Here is a 15,251-nt window from a genome sequence, read left to right as displayed (position 1 = left end):
CCCTGGGCTCCTCCCCATGCAACATCTGCGTGTCACCCCCTTCCCACCTCCCCAAAATGGCCCAGGAGCCACCATTGATGCAGGAGACAAGATGGCTGCGCTCAGCCAAGCAAAACAGGAGGATCCAGAGGGGTTGGGTAGGGGACAGGACCCCCCCCCCTTGCTTTTTAACTGATAGAAGGGGGGGGCAGGGTCCCACCCACACAGCTGAGGGGGCTGTTCCCCTTGAGGGGAAAGGCCCCATTTCTGAGGGAGAGAAACAGGGACAATGGCCCCATGAAGGGCAAGGGGATCGAGGTTCTGGGGTTCCTGGATCAGGGGATGGGGAGGGGAAAGAAGTGGGGTGGCAGGGATCAAAGGGGGTTGAGGTTGGGTCAGCCACAGGGAGGGGGATTGGGGTGATGGGGGAATCCAAGGGGTTGGGGTGACAGGGTTCAGCATAGGGATGGGGATTGGGGTGATGAAAGGGCTGAGGGATTAGGGGGATCCAAGGGGGTGAGGATTGGGGTCAGAGATTGGGGTGATGGGAGGTCTGAGGGGGAAGCAGCTGGCGGGGGGGGGGTTACATTCCAACCAGCTGCCCCCAAAGTAAACCCAAACAAAACAGCCCAAACCAAAGCGTAACCCCTGGGGAAGACGCCCAGGGACCCCCCTGTAACCCTCCCCCCGAGCCACTGGGGGGATACCCAGAAAAACAACAAAAATTAAGAAAAAATGACAAAAAACACAGGGTTTTACACATTCTAAATGTTCCCCACCCCCCAAACCACTCCCCCACATCACTGCACTGTGGGGAGACACCGTGTCAGGTGTGATGGAGTCGCCCCATCCAGTCCCGCCCCCTTACCCAACCCAGGTCCCCAGTAACCCCCTCCTCCACTCCAGCCCTCCTCCCCCAACTAACCCGCTCTCCAACCCCCACCCCCATGTCACCCCACCATTTCAGCCATTGGTTTGTTCCCATCCCCCCGGCAGACACACCATATCTGCAGACGATAAAAGAAATTAACCTGGACAGTGGCGGGGGAAGGAATCACCATGGGGGGCTGGGGCCCAGCACCCCCCACGTCGTGGCGGGGGCTGGGGGGTCAGAGGTAGACGGTTCCGTGGTCTCTGGCTCGGAGTCCGAGTCTCTATTGGTGGTCGCATTGAGTAAAGTAACGGGCCCGCGGCGCCGGCGAAACAGTCCCTTCCCGTGCCAACCTGGGCTGCTCCTCGGGGGCTCGGCCCGGCACTCGCGCCTGGCTCGCGCCGGCCAGCCCCGCGCCGGGTGCCAACGGCTAGAGTTCAACTTGTCAGTCTCACGCCGTGTCTGCTGTTCCTCTTCTCCCACCAGCCCGGCTCCCCTGGGCAGCCCCCCGCCTCCCTCCCCATCACTTCTTTCCTGCCCCCACTCCAGACACCCCCATTTCCCGCACCGAGAGAGAACCGTTTCCCACGGCTGGGCGGGGCGCTGGGGCTCAGCTCCCCCCAACATCCTGCCCTGGAACCCCTGGTTGTGGGGGGCGGGAAGGGCGATGGCAGCCGGCCAGAGCGGATGTCGGGGGGCAGGAAGCGAGAGGGGGAAACAGCTGCGCGAGGGAGCTGAGAAAATGGGGAGAACGAGGTGGAAATGCGAGAGAAAACAGCGAGGCCGGCGCCCACGAGGGGCCCGGGGACGAGAAGGAAACGCCCTGAAGAGTGAGAAAGTCGGGGGGGGGGGGGAGAGCTCGGGGGGGGGCTCTCGGCCGCTCATGGCGGGGGGGGGGCTCTCACATCCTTTGTGCTGCTCATTCAATACAAAAATGCCCAGGGAGCCTGGCTACGGCCCTGGCGCCATCTTGGATCGACCCCCCCAACAGACGCCATCTGGATTCACCCTACAAAGAGATGCCATCGGGGGGGTCCTCACTGGGCACCACCTTGGCTTGTATCCCACGGAGAGACGCCAGCCGCCCCCCGCCCCCCATGGTGTGGCCGGGGGGCCGGGGGCAGGATCAGTTGGAGGTGTCGGAGTGGACGCTGCCAGGTCCTTCCGTGGGGGACGTCACCGAGCAGGGGGTAGCGGCTTCCTGCCACCCGCCGTTAGCCTGGGGGGCGGTCAAAGGTCACAGGTCACATTGCGCCAGGCCCCCCCTCCCCGATCCCTACCTCCACCTCCCCCAGTGGTTATTGCCCCCCCGCCCCATTGAGAACAGTGAGCTCCAGAGCGGGGATCGGCCCTGGGAGGAAGGGAAGGGGCAGGATGGACTGAGGGGGAGTTAGCAGCTGGGGGGGATGAGGGGCCAGAGGCAGCTGCTGGGGGGGGGATTTGGGGGGTGGGAGGGACGGGGGGCCAGGACGCAGCCACTGGGGGGTGGGATGGATGGGGGATTTTGGGGGGCGGGAGGCAGCAGCTGGGGGGGTGGGATGGATGGGAGGATTTTGGGGGGTTGGGAGGCAGCCGCTGGGGGGGATTTGGGGGGGTGGGATGGATGGGGGGCTTTGGGGGGCGGGAGGCAGCAGCTGGGGGGGGTTGGGGGTGGGATGGACTCACCCTCATGTCGCGGGGGCTGTAGAGCTGGCCGGGTGCCAGGCCCTCCCCATAGGGCCCCTGGCTCATGGAGTGACGCAAAGACTCCACCTGGGGGGGGGGAAGACAGTGAGGAGCCGGAGCCACGAGGCGGGGGGCATGGGGGGGGGGACGATACTGGCCCTGGGGGGGCGGCATTTCCCCAGGACTGGGGAGCTGGGAGGGGGACAGAGCTCGGGGCACCGGGGGTCCGAGGAAGGACAGACAGACGGGGAGACAGACAGAGCTTGGACCCAGGGGTTCACCCCACCTTGGCCGAGCTCTGGGGGAGCAGGGGGGCTGCAGGCCCAGACGTCCGGCCTCATGGGGGCAGGGAAGCCATGGGGCTTCTCCTGGAGGGTGAGACCCCCCCCTCGGGGGTCTGGCTCCCAATGGGTCCTCCCAGGGCCTGTTGCAAAGCGGGGGCCGTAGCCCCGATGCGGGGGGCTGTGACCGGGGGGCTCACCTGGGAGGGGGGGTACGCGTCCCCGTTGAGTCCCGGCAGCCCCAGGAACATGTCGCTGGAGCTGGAGAGGTTGAAGGAGCCGCCAGACCCTGCGGGGGGGGGGGGGGGGGACACAAACAGGAGGGAAGACGCTCAGAGCCCGGTGAGGGTTAAACACAAGGCCGGCCCGGCCCAAAGGGGGTGTCGGGGGGGGGAATGTATGGCGGGGGGGTGCTGGCTGTGGGGGGAGCTCCCAGCAAGTCCAGCCCCAGCTGGCCCAGCAGGGGTGATGTTGGGGTGCTCCCAGCCTGGCAGGGGTGGGGCAGTCACCTGCGGAGGAGGAGGGGGTGGGCGGGGCTCCCGGCAGGGGCGGGGCTCCCGGTGGGGGCAGGGCAGTTACCTGCAGAGGAGGAGGGGTGGGCGGGGCTCCCGGCGGGGGCGGGGCTCCTGGTGGGGGCGGGGCAGTTACCTGCAGAGGAGGAGGGGGTGGGCGGGGAGTCGCCCCCGCTCTGGGTCCCGTGGGTGACGCTCACGGCGGTTTTCACGGCGTAAATATTCGCCTCCTCCTGGAACTTACCAATGTTCTTCTTATAGCGAATGCGCTTATTGCCAAACCAGTTGGAGACCTGGGGGGTGGTCGGGGGGGCCGGGGGAGGGAGAGGAGACCATGGGGGGGGAGGAAATAGACACGAATCGTTGAGTAGGGCAGGATCCCCTTGTCCCCTGTCAGCCCCCAGGTTCAGGCTGATGGAGCCCAGCCCCCCAGGCCACCCTGTCCTGCCCCGGCCTGCCCCCCCAGCCTGCCCCCCCAATCTCCCGCCCAGCCCGGCCCCCGGCGCACCTGGGAGATGGTGATGCCGCACTTCTTGGCCAGCTCCTCCTTGGCCTCCTCGCTGGGGTAGGGGTTGCTCAGGTGGGAGTAGAAATACTCGTTCAGCACCTCGGTCGCCTGCTTGCTGAAATTACGTCGCTTCCGCCTGCCGGGTGAGGGGGTGAGTGGGGGGCGCGCGGGGGGCACGCGGGGGGGCTGGAGACTGGCCCGTGTCAAGGGGGCCCCGTCCCAATTCGCCCGGCACTGCAGGGTCCCGGGCGATAAGGGGGGTCCCGGCGCAGGGGTGGGGGGCCGGGCGCACGGGGGGCGGGGCCGCACCTGGCGTCCAGAAGCGGGAGCGCAGGATCATGACGGCCTTGCACGTGCTCTGGGGTCAGTGGAGGGGGCAGTGGGCGGGGCCAGGGGCAGGGGGCGGGGCCGGGCACAGGGGGGCGGGGCCGCACCTGGCGTCCAGGAAGTGGGAGCGCAGGATCATGACGGCCTCGCACGTGCTCTGGGGTCAGTGGAGGGGGCGGTGGGCGGGACCGGGCACAGGGGGCGGGGCCGCACCTGGCATCCAGGAAGCGGGAGCGCAGGATCATGACGGCCTTGCACATGCTCTGGGGTCAGTGGAGGGGGCGGTGGGCGGGACCGGGCGCAGGGGGCGGGGCCCCGCGCAGGGGGGCGGGGCCGCACCTGGCGTCCAGGAAGCGGGAGCGCAGGATCATGACGGCCTCGCACGTGCTCTGGGGTCAGTGGAGGGGGCGGTGGGCGGGGCCGGGCACAGGGGGGCGGGGCCGCACCTGGCGTCCAGGAAGCGGGAGCGCAGGATCATGACGGCCTCGCACGTGCTCTGGGGGCAGTGGAGGGGGCAGTGGGCGGGGCCGGGCACAGGGGGGCGGGGCCGGGCACAGGGGGGCGGGGCCGCACCTGGCATCCAGGAAGCAGGAGCGCAGGATCATGACGGCCTCGCACGTGCTCTGGGGGCAGTGGAGGGGGCAGTGGGCAGGGCCGGGCACAGGGGGGCGGGGCCGGGCACAGGGGGGCGGGGCCGCACCTGGCATCCAGGAAGCGGGAGCGCAGGATCATGACGGCCTCGCACGTGCTCTGTTTCAGCTGCATCTGGATGGAGCTGAACTTGCGGTGAATGATCCCGACCATCCGCTCGATCTCCCGGGGCGCCACCGGCCGCGTGCGGCTCTGCTCCCGCAGCAGGTTCATCACGTGCGTCGTGAACTCGCTACACGCCTGCGGGGGGCGGGGCTCAGCGCGGGGCCCGGCCCTGCCCCGGCCAGGCCCCGCCCCTCAGCCCCACCGCCGTCCTGCAGCCCCGCCCCCAGCCGGGCCCCTCCCCATCCCACAGCCCCGCCCTAGCCAGGCCCCGCCCCCGGCCCTCAGCCCAGCCCCTCCCCCTCCCTTGGCCCCGCCCCAGCCAGGCCCCTCCCCAGGCCCTCAGCCCGTCCTACAGCCCCGCCCACAGCCAGGCCCCTCCCCAGGCCCTCAGCCCCACCCCTGTCCCCTCCCCATCCCTCAGCCCCGCCCACAGCCAGGCCCCTCCCCCGTCCCCCAGCCAGGCCCAGCCCTCCACAGCCCGGCCCCATCCCCACTCCAATACCCCCCATCCAGCCCCCAACCCCCAACCCTATGCCCAGGCCCATCCCCATCCCCCCCAGACCTCTGAAGTCCAGCCCCACCCACAGCCAGGGTCCTGCCCACAACCCCATGCCCCACCTCATGGCCCCTGTCAACTGCCAGGCCCCAGGCCCCGACCCCCACCCCAGGCAGGCCCCGCCCCCCCGCCCCGGGCCCCACCCACCTGCTCGTATTTCTCCAGCTCGGCGTGGTAGATCTGGCGGATCTGCGCCAGCTTGTGCCGATAATCTGAGTGCTCGATGGAGTGATCGGGGGAGACGCCCCCCGAGGCCGCCGCCGCCGCCGCTGCCGCCGCTGAGCCGCCGCCCTTCTCGGGCCCAGCCACGCCCTCGGCCAGCAGCATGTTGTCCAGGCGCATCAGCTGCGGGTCCACCGGCTCCTCCTCCTGGCTGCTGCGCACACTGAGCCCTGCGGGGGGCGGGGGTGAGGCACACGGCGCCCCTCACTGCCGACCCGCAGCCCCCTAGCGCCCCTCACTGCCGACCCACAGCCTCTGCAGCCCCCCCGCGCCCCCCACTCCCGACCCGCAGACCCCCCCGGCCCGGCCGGCGCCCCTCACTGCCGACCCGCAGCCCCCCCAGCGCCCCTCACTGCCGACCCACAGCCTCTGCAGCCCCCCCTGCGCCCCCCACTCCCGACCCGCAGCCCCCCCGGCCCGGCCGGCGCCCCTCACTGCCGATCCGCAGCCCCCCCAGCACCCGTCACTGCCGACCCACAGCCTCCGCAGCCCCCCCTGCGCCCCCCACTCCCGACCCGCAGACCCCCCAGCGCCCCTCACTCTCGACCCGCAGCCTCTGCAGCCCCCCCGCGCCCCCCACTCCCGACCCGCAGACCCCCCGGCCCGGCCGGCGCCCCTCACTGCCGACCCGCAGCCCCCCCGGCCCGGCCGGCGCCCCTCACTGCCGACCCACAGCCCCCCCAGCCCCCCCTGCGCCCCTCACTGCCGACCCGCAGCCCCCCCGGCCCAGCCGGTGCCCCTCACTGCCAACCCACAGCCCCCACAGCCCGGCCGGCGCCCCTCACTGCTGACCCACAGCCCCCACAGCCCGGCCGGCGACCCCCTCGCTGGCCCAATGGTTGCCATGGTGAGGACCTCGCAATGACTTTTCCTCTCCTAAAGCCGTGGAAGTGGCGGGGCGGGGGGGGGGGGGGGGGGACTGTGTCCTGAGCTCCTCACCAGCCTGGCCCCCCCCTCGCGTTTTCAGGAGACCCCCAATAACTCACTGGGGGTCAGGGGGTGGGTCACGTACAGACCCCAGGCCCGGAGACCCATGTAAACGCCGCCCCCGGGGGAGGCTCCGCCCCTCGGACCCATTCTGGGCACCCATGTAACCGACGCCGATTTCCCCCCCCAACACCCTTCCCCCCGCGCGTCCCCGGGGCTCCCATGCTCGTTGGCACACGCCCCCCCCCACGCACACGCCCGGCCGACGGGTGGGACACACACAACTGGGTGCGTGTACACACCGACACCCCACCCCCCCCCCGCGATCTGGGAGGTTGTGTGTGTCTGTGTCCACGTACACACCTGTGTGTGTGTCGATATTAGTGCAGGGTGTGTCGCGCACACCGAGAACCAGCGGTAACAGCACCAACATGCTTTTCCTTGCACAGCTCCCCGTGTGTCTTTCCCCCCCTGGGCCCGATCTCAGGTCAGGCCTGGGCAGCGCCCGGCGCCCCAGGGCCCCCCGCGCTCCATCGGGGGGGCAGCGCCCGGCGCCCCAGGGCCCTGATCACAGACCGGGGATGGCGGGTCTGGGCAGCACCCAGAATTGACCAGGGTATTTTCTCTCCCCGACACCCCCCGCCCAGCAAACCCCCCCGTTCTTGGGTGCAGGACTCTGGCTGGGTTTTGTACACACCCAAAACCAGACGGACCGACAGCCCAGCTGAGAGCTGGAAATACCTGAGCCCACAACGACCCCCCGCGTGGCATCCAGAGACACTCCCACACGCTCGGAAACGGGGTGTAACACACACCCAGACACATGCTATGTCCATGCATTTTACACACTTGGTAGAACCGATGGAAACACACAAGCCCCAGGCCCTTAGATTTTCTACACAAATATTTTGCACGATTGGACATATCGGCTCGCACAAATGTTTCCCCCACACGATTGCAGGCACTGTGTATTTCTACACACCGCGTCCAGGTATGGCGGACACATGGCGTCTGCGTGGAAACACCCCCCCACGGCACCCCCGTGTTATGGACACACCCTGAGCAGATGCACAAACTATCGCACACGTGTATAAACCAGCGTCTGCAGATTCACACTCTGGCCACGGGGTCGATACACACCCACATCGACACACACCCGGGGTCACTCGTGTTCCCCGAGACGGCAGCTCCCTGGACTTCGACACACACCGGAGATCTCTGGACACACGCGGCTCATCACAACACACGACTCCCCCGTACACAATAGTGTGCGTGTGGACACACACGATTTCTGTGTGTTTTAAACACCCCCACACAGAACATCGGCTACACACACACGGGGGTGCCCCCCCGCCTCTGACACACACACCCCTGCGCCCCCCGCCACCGACCCGGGCACCCCACAGCCCTGGAGGGACGGTCAAGATACAAACAAAAATCTCCCACTTTCACCAGCCACCAATTCGGTCAGGGGCCCCCGGCCTGGGCCAGCTCCCGGCACGTTAGACCGGAGCCAGGACCCCCCCCACACCCCCCGGCCAGGACCCCCCCAACACACCCACTGACGAGCTGTATGTAAACACAGACACACCCCACGTACCCCCCCCCCCAGTTTCAGTCCTGCTGCACACACAGACCCAGCTGCCCAGCGCCCCGGCCCTGTAGGGCACAGGGAGATGGGGGGCCAGATGCTCAGTGCCCGGGCCTGGAGCCCCCCCCAGTCCTTGCTCTGCCCCCAGGCCCGGCCCCCCACCTACCTGTCTTCTCCTTGATCTCGCACAGGACGGTGAAGAGGGCCGGCTTCAGGCGGTGGCAGTTCAGGGCGTGTTTCCTGCGGGCCGGGGGGGCGAGAGAACAGACAAAGCAGCTTTATACCGGGGGGGCACAAAGGGTGAACTCAGCTCCAGCCCCCTCCCGCGCGTAATTCCACACTATGACCTCACAACCCTTTGACTCAGGACGCCTGGGTTCTCTCCCCAGCTCGGGGAGGGGAGGGTGGTCCGGGGAGGGGGATCGGGAGCCAGGACTCCTGGGTTCCCTGCCTGGCTCTGGAAGGGGAGTTGGGGTCTAGTGGGTTGCGGGGGGGGGGGGTCGGGAGCCCGGACTCCTGGGTTTCCTGCCTGGCTCTGGGAGGGGAGTTGTGGTCTAGTGGGTTGGGGGGGGAGCTGGGAGCCCGGACTCCTGGGTTCCCTGCCTGGCTCTGGGAGGGGAGGGGGCAGCCGGAAACTCCCCCCGCCAGCAGTGGCCCCCCCCTACTTGGCCTGCGCCTCGTCCAGGCTCTGCTCCGTGATCCCCATGATCTGCTGCAGGATCTCGCCGAGCTCCTGGCGTCGGGGCTCGCCGGGGGGGGGCAGCAGCCGCCCCTGCTCCTCCATGGCCCAACCGAGCGCCGGGGGGGCCCCCCGAGACTCCGGGGCTGCCAAGATGGAGCCGGCGCCGGGGCGGGGAGGCGGAGCGGGCTCGGGGGGGGGCCGCGGGGCTCGCCTGGGCTCGCTGCAGCCAGCGCGTATCGGTGCCGCCCCCTGCCGGCCGCGGGGGGAACGGCGGGGGGGCCTTAAAGGGACAGGACAGGAATTTCCTGGGGCGGGGGGGGCGCTCTAGGGGAGGCTAGGAGCCAGGACTCTGGGGTTCTCTCCCTGATTCGAGGAGGGGGAGGGGCTGGGAGCCAGGACTCCTGGGTTCTCTCCCTGATTCGAGGGGGGGAGGGGCTGGGAGCCAGGACTCCTGGGTTCTCAGCCAGCTGGGACTAGGCGGCAGAAAACTCCCTTTCATTTCCTCCAGACAAGGGCGGGGACCGGGGGCCCCTGATCACCCCCCCGCCACCACCAGCAGCGACTGGGGGAGGGGAGAGCAGGGAACAGCCAATCACGTGCAAGGCAATGAGGGCCCCTCCCCCCGCCGCGCCCCTGGAGGGGGGGCCTATGACCCGACCCCTCAAAGGGGCCGGGGGTTGCCCCGCTCCCTAGTCTCTCCCTGTCTGGGGGTCCCTGCCATGGGGGAAAAGCCCAGGGAGGGCTGAGCTGTGGGGCTGTCCCCAGTTCACCCCCCAGATTCCAAGGAGCTGTTACTTGGGGATCCCAGTCCCCCCCCCACGGCTGGTGCCCCTCACTCCCGACCCGCAGCCCCCGCTGGCCTGGCCCTGGGCCCCCCAGCCCTGCTGGTGCCCCTCACTCCCGACCCACAGCCCCCTGCTACCCCGCCCTGGGGCTCCCCAGCCCTGCCAGTGCCCCTCACTCCCAACCCGCAACCCCCTGCCGGCCCGGCCCTGGGCCCCCCAGCCCTGCCGGTGCCCCTCACTCCCGACCCACAGCCCCCTGCCAGCCCAGCCCTGGGCCCCCCAGCCCTGCCGGTGCCCCTCACTCCCGACCCGCAGCCCCCTGCCGGCCCGGCCCTGGGCCCCCCAGCCCTGCCGGTGCCCCTCGGTCCCGACCCGCAGCCCCCCGCCAGACCGGCCCTGGGCCCCCCAGCCCTGCCGGTGCCCCTCACCCCCTGCGGCCCTGACTGGCTGGGGGGGCACCCCCTGTTGCCCCCACCCTGCCCGGGTCATTGCTGGGGGGGAAGTGGGTTGTTGGGGGCGGGGGGGGATTGTGTAAAGTGGAAACCGCATCTCTCTGGGCGCAACATCCTGTGACGTGGGGCGGGGGGCGGGCGCCAGCCAATGGGGTGCTGGCAGGAAGGGCCGTGGTAGGGGAGCCAGGGCCCCAAACGGGGTGCAGCAGAGGGGCCAGCCGGGAGCCGTGGTGAGGGGGGTCTTGGGGAGCGGCGGGGGGGCTGGGTGCTCCCCTGGCTGCCCGGGGCAGGTGGGTAGGAACAGGTGGGTTTGGGGCAATGGGGGTCACAGGTGGGGGAGGGGGTGAGGGTGACGGGGAGGTCAAGGGGGAGGGAAGGGGAGGGGAGGGGGGTCTCATGGTGGGGGGCCGGAGGGAGTGCTGGTGCCGAGGGCTGGTTACGCCTCGTCGGGCGAGGCCAGCTTCCGGCCTCCTCGGGGCTCCCGGCCTGCCCTGCTGCCCCACCCACCTGCCCCACTCTCCCCTCCCCTAGACTTAGGCCTCTCCCATCCCTCATCTTCTTCCCCGCCCCCAGCCCTCCCCCCATTTCCTCTTCTGGCTGGGTCTGGTGGTGGGATTTGGGGAGCCCATGAAGAACCCCCCTTTGCTCTGCCCCCCAAGACCCCAGGGATGCCACCCAGAGCCGAGGGGGCAGGGTGGGGGCAAATGACCCCCCAAGGGGGACAGGGGCAGCTGGAGAGAGATGGGACTGGCCCCCGCCGAGGTGAGCGCCCCCCCTGCTGGGCCCCCCAGCACAGATCCCCAGTGCCCCCCAGGGGGCTGTGGGTTGGGCACCCCCATATCTCTGCCCCCCACATCTCTGCCCCCTTCCTGTTCCAGGCCATGACTAGTTTGGAGAGTGAGGGGGCGGCAGGGGACAACACCCAGCCGGCCCCCTCCAGCCCAGTATCCTTGGGGGGCTTGGCCCCCACGACCGACCCCCTGGTGTCCCCAGACGAGGCCGCTGCAGGAAGGGACCCTGGGGGCGTCCCGGGGGTACGGGACCGGACTAGCAGCAACCCCCCTGCCCCGGATGGATGTGACCCCCCCACACTGACAGAGGTGAGGAACGGAACCCAGGCGTCCTGGCGCCTGGACCCCCTGCTCTACCCCCTCCCCCCCCCGTGCCGGGCAGGGAACCCAGGCGTCCTGACCCCGCTCTCCCCCAGGCCGAGCCCCTGGACCCCTTCGACCGGGAGCGTCTCTTCGACCTGCTCTTCCGCTCCCAGAGCCGGCGGCTGAATGAGCAGCGCTGCCCCCTGCCCGGCCTGCGGGGGGCGCCCCGCCACGACCCCGCCCGGCCCTGGCGCTCGCTGCCCGGGACCCCCACCGAGGGCCTGCTGGGGGGAGCAGGTAAGGGCCCTGACCCCCTGTGCGCCGACTCCTCCCCCGACCCCCTGCCCCCCAACCCCTCCCCTTTGCCCCTGCCCTGGCCCCCTCTCCTCTGCCCCCCAACCCCTCATCTCCTCCGGCTCCCTGCCCAAACCCCTCCCCTCTGCCCCTGACCCCCAAACCCTCTCCTCTATCCCCAAACCCCTCGCCTCCTCCAGCCCCCCAACCCCTCCCCTAGCCCCCCGAACTCTGCCCCCTCCCCTCCCCTCCACCCCTGCCCCCAACTCTTCCCTCAGCCCCTCCCCCCTCTCTTCTGCCCCTCCCCCAGCTCCCTTCCCCTCTGCCCCCAACCCCTCCCCTCTCCTCTTCCCCCAAGCCCCTCACCTCCTCCAGCCCCCCAACCCCTCCCCTCTGGCTCCCGACTCACTGCCTCCAACCTCTCCCCTCCCCCTACTCCTCTGCCTGCCCTATGGCCCCCATCCCCTTCCCCCTTTGCCCCTCTCAGCTCCCCTCATCCTGCCCCCCCTTCCCCATCCTCCTCCCTCTTACCCCACCACTTCCATCCCTCTGCCAGCCATATGGGGGGCACAGGTGTGGGGCACTGTCCAGCTGGGGGATGCGGCACAGGGGGTGAAGTGGGGGAGGTGCAGCTGGGGGGGGCATTGGGGGCACCGTCCAGCCACGTCTAACCCCCTGGCCCCCCAGGGAAGTTCTACTCGCTCACCTCGCTGCAGGCCGAGCAGTTCTTCGAGCTGGTGGCCACGGCCCAGGCCCGGCGGCTGGACGACCAGCGGGCCGACTTCACGGGGGACCCCGGGGCCGAGGAGGGGGCTGAGGGGCCCCCAGAGCCCCCCGACCAGGGGGAGGAGCTGTACAGCACCATCCTCACCCACCAGGTAAGGGGTGGCCCCACGGGACCCCCACCCCCGAGTCCTGCCTGACCCACCAGTCCCTGAGACCCCCCCCCCATAACCCTCCCTTGAGACCCCCAAGATCATAGAAGATCAGGGTTGGAAGGGACCTCAGGAGGTATCTAGTCCGACCCCCTGCTCAAAGCAGGACCAATCCCCAATTAAATCATCCCAGCCAGGGCTTTGTCAAGCCTGACCTTAAAAACTTCTAAGGAAGGAGATTCCACCACCTCCATAGGGATCCCATTCCAGTGTTTCACCACCCTCTTGGTGCAAAAGTTTTTCCTAATATCCAACCTAAACCTCCCCCACTGCAACTTGAGACCATTACTCCTCGTTCTGTCATCTGCTGCCACTGAGAACAGTCTAGAGCCATCCTCTTTGGAACCCCCTTTCAGGTAGTTGAAAGCAGCTATCAAATCCCCCCTCATTCTTCTCTTCTGCAGACTAAACAATCCCAGCTCCCTCAGCCTCTCTTCATAAGTCATGTGCTCTAGACCCCTAATCATTTTTGTTGCCCTTCGCTGGACTCTCTCCAATTTATCCACATCCTTCTTGTAGTGTGGGGCCCAAAACTGGACACAGTACTCCAGATGAGGCCTCACCAGTGTCGAATAGAGGGGAATGATCACATCCCTCGATCTGCTGGCTATGCCCCTACTTATACATCCCAAAATGCCATTGGCCTTCTTGGCAACAAGGGCACACTGTTGACTCATATCCAGCTTCTCGTCCACTGTCACCCCTAGGTCCTTTTCCGCAGAACTGCTGCCTAGCCATTCGGTCCATAGTCTGTAGCGGTGCATTGGATTCTTCCATCCTAAGTGCAGGACCCTGCACTTATCCTTATTGAACCTCATCAGATTTCTTTTGGCCCAATCCTCCAATTTGTCTAGGTCCTTCTGTATCCTATCCCTCCCCTCCAGCGTATCTACCACTCCTCCCAGTTTAGTGTCATCCGCAAACTTGCTGAGGGTGCAATCCACACCATCCTCCAGATCATTAATGAAGATATTGAACAAAACCGGCCCCAGGACCGACCCCTGGGGCACTCCACTTGATACCGGCTGCCAACTAGACATGGAGCCATTGATCACTCCCCGCTGAGCCCGACAATCTAGCCAGCTTTCTACCCACCTTATAGTGCATTCATCTAGCCCATACTTCTTTAACTTGCTGACAAGAATACTGTGGGAGACCATGTCAAAAGCTTTGCTAAAGTCCAGGAACACCACGTCCACTGCTTTCCCCACATCCACAGAGCCAGTTATCTCATCATAGAAGGCGATTAGATTAGTCAGGCATGACTTGCCCTTGGTGAATCCATGCTGACTGTTCCTGATCACTTTCCTCTCGTGTAAGTGCTTCAGGATTGATTCCTTGAGGACCTGATCCAGGATTTTTCCAGGGACTGAGGTGAGGCTGACCGGCCTGTAGTTCCCCGGACCCTCCTCCTTCCCTTTTGTAAAGATGGGCACTACATTAGCCTTTTTCCAGTCGTCCGGGACCTCCCCGATCGCCACGAGTTTTCAAAGATCATGGCCAATGGCTCTGCAATCACAGCCGCCAACTCCTTTCGCACTCTCGGACGCAGCGCATCCGGCCCCATGGACTTGTGCTCATCCAGCTTTTCTAAACAGTCCCGACCCCCTTCTCTCTCCACGGGGGGCTGGTCCCCTCCTCCCCACGCCGTGCTGCCCAGGGCAGCCGGCGGGGAGCTGACCTTGCCCGAGAAGACCCAGGTGAAAGCTGCGCGGGCTGCCTTGGCTTTCTCCACCCCCGGGTCACTCGGTGCTTGCCCCACTCAGTGTCTGCCCCACACGTTCCCTGGGGAAACCCTCGCCTCCCCTGCTGGCTGCACCTCCAGGGCGCCTAGGCCCCCTGACTTCACGCCGACCCGCCCCCCCGAGCGGGACTTCTACCCTCCCCCCTGGTCCTTTGCCCACGTTTCCGCGGGAAGCCCAGCGGGTCACCTGCCATGGTTCCCATTCTTCCTGCCCCGCGGGGCGCTTTCTTCCTGCCCCTCAATACGGGGTCGTTAAAATCCAGCCAGTCCTCCCGGACGCCGGCCCCCCGGGGATCCCGCCCAGCAGGTCCCTGAGGGGGGCAAAGTCAGCTTGGCTGAACTCCAGAGATCCCCCAAGACCCGCCCTGTCACCCCCAGACCCCACATAGCCCCCCCAGAGCCCCCACCCATGACCCCTGACAGGCCCCAGCCTCCCCACGCCCTCTGAGCCCCCTCCGCTGCAGACACTAACCCCCCGTCCCCCCCCAGAGCCAGCGGCTGGAGGAGCAGCGCAGCGACCCCCCCATCCCGCTGGGGGCCCAGGAGCTCTTCGACCTGCTGCTGCGGGTGCAGGGGGGACGCATGGAGGAGCAGCGCTCGGAGCCCCCCACTCCCCTGCTGCCCCACCCCTGCTGAGGCCCCCCCCCGATGGGCAGGGGAAGGGGGGGCTGAGACCAGGCCCAGCTTGCTGCAGGAATAGGGGAGACAGCAGCTGAAACTGGGGGCAGGGGCCTGTTCCGACCCCACCCCGCTGACAGCTGAGAAGGGACACAACTCGCTGCAGAAATGGGGGTCCCCCCCCAGGAAGCCCTGACTGATGCCGCTAGCTGAGATGGGCCCCAACTTGCTGCAGGAATTGAGGGGGGCCTGGAGAGCTCAGCTGAGAACAGAGGGCTTGGTGCATGGAAGGGGGACCCCAGCCACGTCCCCCCCACCCAGAGCAACGACCAGGGGCTGAGACCAGGCTGAACTCGCTGCAGGAATGGGGAACCCCCGCACCCCGCTGCGCTGGGGCATCCAGGCTGAGACCAGACAAGACTCATGATGCCTCCGGTGGGTCTGGAGTGGGG

At 67.9% G+C, this 15,251-nt stretch overlaps 2 protein-coding genes across 4 annotated transcripts; one reads left to right on the top strand and one right to left on the bottom strand.

Annotated features, from left to right (window-relative positions):
* Nucleotides 1-1,724: 1,724 nt before the first annotated feature.
* On the bottom strand, nucleotides 1,725-9,028 carry PBX2 (PBX homeobox 2). Of its 3 annotated transcripts, none has more exons than XM_074970858.1 (9): nucleotides 8,861-9,028; nucleotides 8,362-8,435; nucleotides 5,603-5,847; nucleotides 4,844-5,034; nucleotides 3,817-3,952; nucleotides 3,445-3,601; nucleotides 2,997-3,085; nucleotides 2,516-2,602; nucleotides 1,725-2,069 (listed from the first exon to the last, which is right to left on the bottom strand). In XM_074970858.1, the coding sequence occupies exons 1-9, from the start codon at nucleotides 8,977-8,979 to the stop codon at nucleotides 1,977-1,979; spliced, it is 1,191 nt and encodes a 396-aa protein (XP_074826959.1). In that variant the 5' UTR covers nucleotides 8,980-9,028; the 3' UTR covers nucleotides 1,725-1,976. The 3 variants fall into 3 exon arrangements, with proteins under 3 accessions (XP_074826959.1, XP_074826961.1, XP_074826960.1); XM_074970860.1 differs by having other exon boundaries at nucleotides 3,553-3,601; nucleotides 8,861-9,027; XM_074970859.1 differs by lacking the exon at nucleotides 2,516-2,602.
* Nucleotides 9,029-10,855: 1,827 nt separating this feature from the next.
* On the top strand, nucleotides 10,856-14,817 carry GPSM3 (G protein signaling modulator 3). Its single transcript, XM_074970739.1, has 5 exons — nucleotides 10,856-10,876; nucleotides 10,993-11,214; nucleotides 11,322-11,505; nucleotides 12,190-12,380; nucleotides 14,671-14,817. The coding sequence occupies exons 1-5, from the start codon at nucleotides 10,856-10,858 to the stop codon at nucleotides 14,815-14,817; spliced, it is 765 nt and encodes a 254-aa protein (XP_074826840.1).
* Nucleotides 14,818-15,251: the final 434 nt, after the last annotated feature.

Source organism: Natator depressus, chromosome 14, assembly GCF_965152275.1.
Source record: "Natator depressus isolate rNatDep1 chromosome 14, rNatDep2.hap1, whole genome shotgun sequence".
NCBI classification, from domain to species: Eukaryota; Metazoa; Chordata; order Testudines; family Cheloniidae; genus Natator; species Natator depressus.
This window is presented reverse-complemented; position numbering and strand designations above follow the sequence as displayed.

Excerpts from the sequence above, each read along its gene's own strand:
- PBX2 (XM_074970858.1), bottom strand. The coding sequence starts at position 8,979 with ATGGAGGAGCAGGGGCGGCTGCTGCCCCCCCCCGGCGAGCCCCGACGC. Across the intron at positions 5,848-8,361 it reads CGAGATCAAGGAGAAGACAG|GGCTCAGTGTGCGCAGCAGC; the intron begins GTAGGTGGGGGG and ends CGCCCCCCGCAG. Across the intron at positions 3,086-3,444 it reads CACCCCCTCCTCCTCTGCAG|GGTCTGGCGGCTCCTTCAAC; the intron begins GTAACTGCCCCG and ends CCCCCCCCGCAG.
- GPSM3 (XM_074970739.1), top strand. The coding sequence starts at position 10,856 with ATGGGACTGGCCCCCGCCGAG. Across the intron at positions 10,877-10,992 it reads TGGGACTGGCCCCCGCCGAG|GCCATGACTAGTTTGGAGAG; the intron begins GTGAGCGCCCCC and ends TTCCTGTTCCAG. Across the intron at positions 11,215-11,321 it reads ACCCCCCCACACTGACAGAG|GCCGAGCCCCTGGACCCCTT; the intron begins GTGAGGAACGGA and ends GCTCTCCCCCAG.